This window comes from Epargyreus clarus, unplaced genomic scaffold (assembly GCF_041222505.1).
Source record: "Epargyreus clarus isolate Ecla_fem2 unplaced genomic scaffold, WU_Ecla_fem_2.2 ptg000012l, whole genome shotgun sequence".
Classification (NCBI taxonomy): domain Eukaryota; kingdom Metazoa; phylum Arthropoda; class Insecta; order Lepidoptera; family Hesperiidae; genus Epargyreus; species Epargyreus clarus.
Window position 1 is genome coordinate 339,802 of NW_027332220.1, and position 9,593 is coordinate 349,394.

General features: G+C 36.2%; 1 protein-coding gene across 3 annotated transcripts; it reads right to left on the bottom strand.

Moving 5' to 3' along the window:
- Nucleotides 1-35: 35 nt before the first annotated feature.
- LOC140746009 (poxin) lies at nt 36-8,616 on the bottom strand. 3 transcript variants are annotated; one of them, XM_073077988.1, is made up of 5 exons: nt 8,555-8,616; nt 2,671-2,823; nt 1,943-2,056; nt 1,284-1,475; nt 36-854 (listed from the first exon to the last, which is right to left on the bottom strand). In XM_073077988.1, the coding sequence occupies exons 2-5, from the start codon at nt 2,812-2,814 to the stop codon at nt 579-581; spliced, it is 726 nt and encodes a 241-aa protein (XP_072934089.1). In that variant the 5' UTR covers nt 2,815-2,823; nt 8,555-8,616; the 3' UTR covers nt 36-578. The 3 variants fall into 3 exon arrangements, with proteins under 3 accessions (XP_072934089.1, XP_072934087.1, XP_072934088.1); XM_073077986.1 differs by lacking the exon at nt 8,555-8,616 and adding an exon at nt 5,615-5,918; XM_073077987.1 differs by lacking the exon at nt 8,555-8,616 and adding an exon at nt 3,379-3,497.
- Nucleotides 8,617-9,593: the final 977 nt, after the last annotated feature.

The following is a 9,593-nucleotide window of genomic DNA, read 5'->3' on the forward strand; positions in this document are numbered from 1 at the left end:
GTGTTATAATAGGGATGATTACGATTTTAATAATCAAACGGTTCTGAAATACCCTGTTTTAAGATTGAAAATGAAATTATAAAACATTGCAGGTGTCCATGTTATTTAAAACGCGAAGCAAAATAATGACGTCATATATATCTCACGTATTACCATATCGCTTGAATTTTTTCTATATGCAATGCTGAGATGTGACGTCATCAGCGAACGATATCATTTATCTGGGAGCGCTATCGCGCTTAATTTATAATACATTTAATGCTTAATTTAAAAGGCTTGTAGAAAATGCAATTAAAGCTCGTTAAATCGTAATTAATTTCTGCAATAATTTGACTTTTAGAATCAGTGGACTTGTAACATTATACCTAGAAGGGATTTTCAAAATCTTAATGCAAGTTAAAATCTTATTTATAGCTGCAATAATATTACTTTTGGAACCGTATAACCGAATAGAACATAGAACCGTATAACATAGAGGGGATCTTCAAAATCTGTAATCACACTAATTTCTACCAATATGGCCTTCGATCAAAAATACCAAGAAGTTGGTATTAGTGGTCGAAGAGTGGCAGTTTCCCCTACAAGTAGTCTACCCCAGTGGCGAGCACCCCCGATAGATACAAATGCACCATCTGCCTACCATTTTCCGCCACGAGTGCTATCCGCGGTTGTCGCCCGCGTAGCAACAACACGCGCGGGGGCTCGGCGCCGGAAACCTGCGCCGGTGGCAAGCTCGCAATGTATGACGTCAGCTCCTCGCGCGTGGTGAAGGTTTTGTCGGCGTACGTGGACGTGCCCTCCGCGATGTCGATGACCTCCCACGGTTTTGTGGTTTCGAAGTAGCCGCCTTCGCCCTGGTGGACATTTTATCATGAAAGTTTCATTAACCCAAGGCTGGGCACAAGTATTCTTCGAAAATGGTGAGGGTTCATGCTATAATCCACCTATCTGAGTGTGAATTGGTAGACTACACACAATTTTTGTGTTTTTCATAAAACTGTTAATTTTAGGTTTTCACGCGATGTTTTCCTGCACCATTAAAACAGGTAATTAATCTTTTCTACAACTCCTCCTACATGAGCCCTGGATGCGAAGTCTAGATCCTCAATGAAAATTCAAATTTCAAATCACTAGATAATCACTAATCGAAATGTCTACCGGAGATTTTAACTCACTAGGCTATTACGCAATTTATGGTAACACATAGGTAAAAAGCTATTTAAGTAATAAATAAGAATTTTTGGTTAGATTAAAGTACAATTCCAAATCTACATGAAACGCACCTCAAAAGTAGAAACAGCGTAGTTATTCCCCCGCTTAGCGGTGACCACAGAGACGAGCGCGCCGTCCTTGTTCACGATGGGCGTGCCCGCGATGTAGCTGTTCGCGGACTCGAAGCTCGGCGCGCACCGCCACTGCGCCAGGCGACCGTCGCTCGATGTCAGCAAGATACGCTTTGTGCGGTTTAGGAATACCTGGAAGAGGTTTTCAATTGGAGATGTGTCTGTTTGGTAATATTGTGAAGTTAACTTCTTTAGACAAATTTGGCACTTTCAAAATAGGATTTTTTTTTAATATAGAAGTAGCAGACGAGCATGCAGTCCACCTGATGGTAATTGGCTACTGCCGCCTATGGGCATCTGTAGTCAACCCTAGAAAGGATTATATATCCTACCTGATGTTGGTCATAGATGCGCCGCTACCACTGAGGACTAAGCTGGAACGACTCGGAAAAGTATGTCTCCCTTACCACACCCGTCTAACCAGAACACAGCAGCGCTCAACGGTGCTGTTACGGGGCAGAAATAGGTTTAGCTGACGGGGCAGAAATCGGTTGATGACTTAGATTCAGAGATCAAATTAAGTGACTTGATTCTAGAAGACTAATGGGGACGGTTCGCCCTGGGGACTTATAGGTAAAGAATTTAAAATGAATTTGAACCTTTTCAGCAGTGTTTTCATCGAGTCTCACGTAGGCCAGCTCGCCGAGAGGAGCCAGCAGATCCTCCGTGAACACATCACAGTAGTGATGAGTCTTATCTGCCATCTCCGATACCTGCAACCGTCACCAGTAGCATTTAAAAGCCACAATGAAATGAATTATGAAGTTCTTCATCATAAGATCTTGTTTCCGACACCCGACCAGTCAAATCGAAAACACTACTAAATCCCGTTTAGTGTTGAAAGAGAAAAATATTAAAAAAACCTTATTCTGGGAAGTTGCAACATCAGTTCAGTTGCTAGTAGACAAATGCTTACTATGTAACTGAAAAAAATAGCACCAAAGTGGGATATGGATTATTTTTTTATACTTGATATAGGAGTAGCAGACGATTATGCAGTGCACCTGATGCTAAGTAGGTACTGCTGCCCGTGGACATCTGTAATCAACTCCAGATAGGACTAGCTATTCCTACTTGATGTCGGCCACAGTTGCACCGCTACCCCTGTGGACTAAGCTGGAGCGCCTCGGAAAAATATGTCTCCCCTAGCCAAGGGAGTGGCCCTTCAAACCAGAATTCAGCAGCGCTTAACACTACTGTTAAGCGCTGCTGAGTTACGGAGAAATATGTGTGGCGGTGGGCACCACCAGAGGTGGGCCAGAGTCGAACCACGAAGGGTTCTACCATATTCAACCAATACGTTTGAACCAATACACTGTCCGCTCACCTGATCAGGCGTGCAGCAGTGTATGGGCACCACGGAGCCGCATGTGGCGTACTTCCTGCCGTCCTGCTCGTGCACTTCCGCGGGGATCGAGAAGTTCTCCACCAGACCCTTGTACTGCTCGTTCAGGACTGTGCGCTTCGACATTGTGGTGGTCTGCAACAGGTATAAGTTTTGTGTATGTAAGAAATATTTAATATCTACGTAAAGGAACGTATCCATACTACATGACCCTTTTGGGGGGAGGGGGTGTCGGTCTTTATGAATTATTAAACTTCTGAATTACAACGTGACAACTCGAGGGGGTAGGGGTTTTTTAACAAATACCACAGATCACTACAGGTCACTAGGGTGGGAGCGAGTTAAAAATTGTATAAATGGGTCACATATAGTATTACAGTACACAGTATAGCTACGTTCCCTATTGAACACATCGTAGTATGAAACTACGAATCTAGAGGTACCATCGCCACACCCTTGAGGCCATGTAGCTAAGGGATGTGACGACAATACCCGACCACTCCGACTATGTAGTTGCTTTAGGGGGGTCCCCTTTAATAAAATATTATATACACCAGTTATTTTATACGTTATAAATGTGCTTCATGCTTTAATTACGAACGAAATAGCAAAGTAAGCCCTCCTTACAAAGTTCCGTGAGATATGTACCTATTTAAAATAAATAGAAAATTAGGGATAGAAAAATCCTACCTTAATTTGTAACAAGTTCTTATTTGGATAAGATTATAACTACATCTGCGTAGAAAACCAGATGGGTAACGTATTATGACCTAATAATATAACGAGCATTACAATGACTCACTTATTTCATTGACTTGTGAAACTTGTCGGTTGCCGATATTTGCCAATATTATAGTGACGAATGACGACTCGAATTAACCATTAGAACCGCATCAACCGATGTATTGTGTAAGATCGATTTATAATTTCCTAAGCTGAATCGGCGATCGATTTTTGATTTTACATTTCAAAAATCAATCGAGTTTAATTTTAAAAAATAAATCGGTATCCTCGATTTAAAATGTTTAAATTACTAAATTAAATATTTTTAATGGGATCTATCTATAACTGGCGCGATCACAGAATAAACATTTTGGGTCGCAGGAGTAATTTTGGTTAAATTAGACCACTTTTCAGTATTTATTGTAAAGTCCGGCATATTCTCTCCGCTAGTCCCGCTCAGAAAGCAATCCATGCAGGTTTTCCCTACGAAAAAACTGATCGAGTTAGAGTTTTGGGGGACGAGGAGTCATGACCCCTGTGACCCTCCTGGAACCGTGCCTGCCTGGCCAATGAACTAGGTATCAGGAATCAGGATCAATAATGAGTGAAGCCCAAACAGTGCAATGAAATACTGGATGTCCAAACACTGATCGAATTATCATGGATCCTGTTCTCCATTTTTTATACACTCCAGGGTCAAAAACCATTAACGTCTAGGTATTATTAAAATATGTTTGATTACACAACAAACGTATCTAAGTAAGCCCTTATCTTAATCAATCATCATTAGCTGATAGCCCAATCCACTCGTATCAAGGCGTGGCCATTGCTCATAAAGATCTGTGGGAAGCTTCGAGAGAAAACCAATATATAGGTATATGAATAACTATAGAATTAGTTAGTATTTTAATGAGCAATTATTATACAAACCAAAATCCAATTGCTTAAAATTTTTGCATATAGTCACTCCCTCAATTAGGAACAATCAAATAACACCTCTGAACATAATAATATGTTAATAAGCCGTAAGGGATGGCGTGCCTCTACGCAGCGCCGAGAACGGACACCGGGGCGGTTTTAATGCACCGGATACCTTTTGAAGTTTTCCCCCTCGAAAAGAAAAAAAAACAACAGGGATGAGACATACCTTCATACTAGTACCACAATTATTTTGTGCTAATACCCTCAGCAGTCGGGTAAAATGTAAGGCTGTGTACATTGAAGGCATTTTTAAGAAATCAATTAGCTTTATTTAAGATTCCTATAGGTTTAACACATGAATTTCATACCTAAGTTGACTAATATCTACTTCATAGATAGATACTGCCTTAGTTTCTTTTAATCAAACAAGAAATTGCGGGAATAACGGGTAAAACCTAAAGATTTCATTATAGGTACACCTACATACCTTTAAAAATGTGTCTGTCTCTAATATAATAGTCAGTTTCTAAACTTAATAAATTGTTCGACAGATTTTTCATAAAGTGATTGCACAGTGTTAGTTTACAACATGATTTAAGACCTTGGCGGTATTACAACATTTATTTGTTTACCTATATTTTAGCATTAGGTGATATTTTTAGGTACAATCTAATTTTCGCTTAAAGTTTAGTTCAATGTCTATAATCATTTTGTAATTGGAAACGGCTGAACTGATTTTGAAGCAACTTTCACATAAAGATAAGACTTCACAGTACGTTCAGTAATTTTTAAGCCGTCCTAAAAGGCGAATAGGGATTTTCGAGTGTATAAACGGCCACATCATCTATATTTTAACTAAATCAGCTGCTGCCTCAGCTGTTACATTTATGAGATATCTTTACCCACGTCTCGTGAAAGTCAAAAGCTACATTTGATAGGCCACTAAAGACTGAATTCATAAACTTGCCAAACAGCGTCATATCTTAATTGTTTACACATATGAATGCAATCGAAATTGTTTTTATCCGACTGCAGAGTGTAAAATTTCATGATGCAAGTATCTAAAAAATATTTAAATTCCTATAAAAAAATTAGGCACATTATAATGCTATAATGGAAATAAATATAAAAATCTATTACTAATGTAAACTAGAAAATATGTCAGAAACTTTCTTACTTATGTTTTTAATATCAATTAACAATAGTTTAATATCTTTATTTATTTCAAAACAATCTGCACTAAATCGTCTTATTCTTAACATAGTCTTTAACTATTACTTACCTATTAATTTACTACCAATAAGGAGAATAGACAAAATGTTTTTCGATGGAGTAAAATCACATAAACAAAACAATTTGGCGCACTGAACCCAGAAACTAATAACACTTTCGAACGACGCCGGGCAGTCGACTGATAAACACAGAACACCTACACTCCTAACGGAGCTGATAAATCTTATCACCTGATACAGTTGTACCAACATTACGATTAATAAACTAAAACAGTCATTTCTTAAGACCTCTTTGCATTTATTCGAGTCTTTACAGCACAGACCTATATTTGTTTTTACTCTGTGAGTGTACTTGGTGTTATAGTCCACGTAAAACTGCTCTATTTTCTGAATATAGAAATGAATCGCGCACACCATAGCAAATTGTATGACTAAACTTGCTCGCAACAACTTCAGAGCGGACTAGCAGTTTGGCGCGGACTATACCTGTTTGGGTGCTACAGTTTTAACAGGCTAATGTTTCTAAATTACTCCTCAAAAACAATAGATTGAAATTTAACGTCGGTAACGTAAAAAAATCTTAAAACAAATGGAGGTCGCCATACAAGATATCGGTATTTTTCGCCGTTTTAGCATTCATATATTAAACCTCAATAAGTACCTAGACTAGTGCCTCACAATGCATTTACTTCTGTGGCTGCCATGATAACAAATACTAAAAATAAAAATAATACAAATTTAGTGGCACTGGACTGTTTGCAAGTTCGATTTGCATTTGGTGAATTATTCGTACACCGATAAATGCTACCACGAGAACGTGTAAACAGCCCTTAACACACTATTTACAATTATTTACGCTCGCAGCTTCATGAATTCACGTGATTTATTTTCATCTCTATCTAGCAATCTTTATTCAAGGGAATAATTTACTACTATGTAATACTGCAATTTTTTTATTTAGGTTATTATTTGTTAATGATTTCGTGCGGATTTTCGAAATTCCTTATGTTCCTACCCACTCTTTCTCCTAAAAATACTAAGTAATAATATTGTCACTCAGTAAGTGATTTTAAATCGTTATAGGAACTAAAAATATATAATATTAAACCACATAATAATAATTTAAGAAGTTAATAATATCACGATGCCTAATGTAATGTAATGTTTGTAGTAAGCACCTAACTAGGTATATAAACCTAATCACAGATTGAAATATTTAATTATCTATCTACCTATGCTTTATTATTCTTAAATAATGTAACAAACAACAAATTAAGAATAAAAAAGTCCTACGTCAAATTTATTTATTTATTTACTCTTTACTGGCCATGTTAAAAACAGTGTGGTACAAAAGGCGGACTTAATGCTAAATAGCATTTTCGTAAGAAATTTTAAACTACATATCTATCTACACGTAAAGTTAACACTAACTTAGTACCTACCTAAGTAGAATTATTTTTTTATAGTTTCTTGCTTTATTAAAACAAAATTGATTTATTATTACAAAATGATTTGTCTATGAAGCTATATTAATGTCTAATTTTAAAAAATACATTTTTGGTCGCTTGTGTAGGCGAAAATTGGCCACCCTCAGTCATAGAATTGATCAATTTTGTGATCCTTGAAAATTGCAAACCCCAAGAAATTAATTTTAAAATGTTTGGATTTGTATCGACACTTACATATAGGTACAGTTAGTAGTCACAATGAACCTATATAGGTACTATAAAGAAAATCAATAAAATTGACCGCACGCAGCGTAGGATATTAATATAAAATTTATTGTAAGCCAACTTACCACAATTACAGCTATAACAATAGCGAACATTTTCGAATTGTGTCCCATTTTGTTTCTTTTTGTAACTCTAATCGTAGGCACAGAAGAAGTTCCGCCACATTCAATGGTACAAAGACTATATAATATTAAGTCAATACTAGCCAAAATATTTATAGTTACTTGCTTCTTCGTATAATAATAATAAGTAAACATGTACGTAATGGATATAATTAATATGTAAGTACGGGGCATCAAAGGGGGCATTCCCTAAAACAGATTTTTGGCAAGTAAACATTATTGCGCGTCAGAATTTAGTAACGTTTGTCTTTAAAATCGTAATGATTATTTCCATGTTTGTACCATAGCTACGTATAAGGCTACGTAGCATGTACTTTGGGAAATAAGGTAATAAGTACCTATAATGAGATCAGGTACTACACAAATTTTATAAATAGGTGTGAACATCGTAAATTGTTGTTTCATTGACCTGAATTGAATTCAATAGGGGAAGGAAACTTCTATAATTTGAAACGAGTAGTCGCTTAGGTTAGTTGCATTACCTAAATAAAGTGAGAACATATGTGATTTGAAATTGAATAATATTTAACATGTTATTTAAATCGGTTTTGGCGGGACTCAAGAAATAAGGCTTAAAATTTAAAATAACGGAAACAATCTGCATAAATATTGGTAGGCACTACCAGAATTCTGTAGATTTATGGGTATAGTTATTTATTTCTCATTAAGAATTAATGACATTCACTTACGTGAGAAAGTTTACAGAAATGTTCTAGATTTATAAAAAAAAACTGAAAGGTATGTAAAGTGCGGTGGACTATGGACTAATCCTTCTCATTCTGAGAGGAGACCCGTGCCCTGCTGTGCAACAATAATGGGTTGTTGAAGATGATGATGATAATGGTTACGTGTATACCCTAAAGGAATACCTTGAAATTAAATTAGGGCCCCGGCAGGCACATTTCAAATGCCATTTAGTCTTGACAATTTTTTTATATATGATATTGTTAGATTTCTTTTTAACGCGGGTGAAATCCCGGGGCACAGCTAGTAAATATATAAAATAAGCTTACTTTGGTATTATATTAATTAACACTTCACTAAACGCTCTGTTGCTATTACTTAGTAACACAAAAATATTTAAAATAATTACAATGCACTTTGTAAATAACATGAGATGGAATTCAAAACTTACACTGTCAATATTTATCTAAGAATCAAAGTTAGAAATACTTTAAGCACTACAATACCGGTTTGCAAACTTAGAAAGATCGAAAAATTTATTATCTCGGAGTTATATAGAAAATTCTGTCTATGGTCAATGTAGAGTTTGGAAGCTTGGAGGGGACCAAACCAATAGAAAACAAATCTACAATGTCGTAGGCGGGACTGAGGGCTCTGTAAATCACCGAACAATAATGCTCCTAGAGTGTTAGGCAAGTGAACATTTGAAAATGTATAGAAAGTGAGTTTGTCATTTGTCGTAATTATAGGAGTTCAAAAATCTATACTAATATTATAAAGAGGAAAACTTTGTTTGTTTGATTGTAATGAATAGGCTTAAAGACTACTGGACCGATTTTAAAAATTCTTTCACCATTCGAAAGCTACATTATCCACGAGTAACATAGGCTATATTTTACATGAAATATATTCGATAAATAGATTTTGAGGCGGTACAGCTAGTACATTATAAACTCGAAAGAAATGCGCGCGGTCTCTGCTCAAAACGGCTATTTCTTTCAATCAGTTTTTCGATTGAAAACCTTCGTTTTGAACGAAGATGTAGGTTGAAGACAAAATAGAAATGTGTGTGTCATGTCCGAAACGCGGCTGAGGTTTAGTTTATAAACGTACATGATTTCAAAGTGATAACTAATTAAAGTAAATCCCTGCGCTGCGCAAAACAAAAACAATATACTCAAAATAGTTATAACCATAAGCCATAGCTATAGCTATAAATATACCCTAAATATGTCGCTGACGTGACACGTGACACGTGGCTGTTTATGCCGCGCCGAAATAAGGCCGAGTTTGTAGCCATTTTTCATTTTCTAGAGTTTTCTGTTCTTTGTTACATTTATTTCATTTCAACTAATTTTAGTTTTAACATTATTACAATTACCTTCTAAGACTAAGTCTAGTTCGACAGAACTAACTTTACTTTCAGTCAGATTAGATTTAGTTTGAACACTAACTTTAGTCTATTGTGTTTAGTTTTTAATTAGTTATTA

Excerpts from the sequence above, each read along its gene's own strand:
- LOC140746009 (XM_073077988.1), bottom strand. The coding sequence starts at position 2,814 with ATGTCGAAGCGCACAGTCCTGAACGAGCAGTACAAGGGTCTGGTGGAG. Across the intron at positions 1,476-1,942 it reads ATGAAAACACTGCTGAAAAG|GTATTCCTAAACCGCACAAA; the intron begins GTTCAAATTCAT and ends AACCTCTTCCAG. Across the intron at positions 855-1,283 it reads ACGCTGTTTCTACTTTTGAG|GGCGAAGGCGGCTACTTCGA; the intron begins GTGCGTTTCATG and ends AATGTCCACCAG.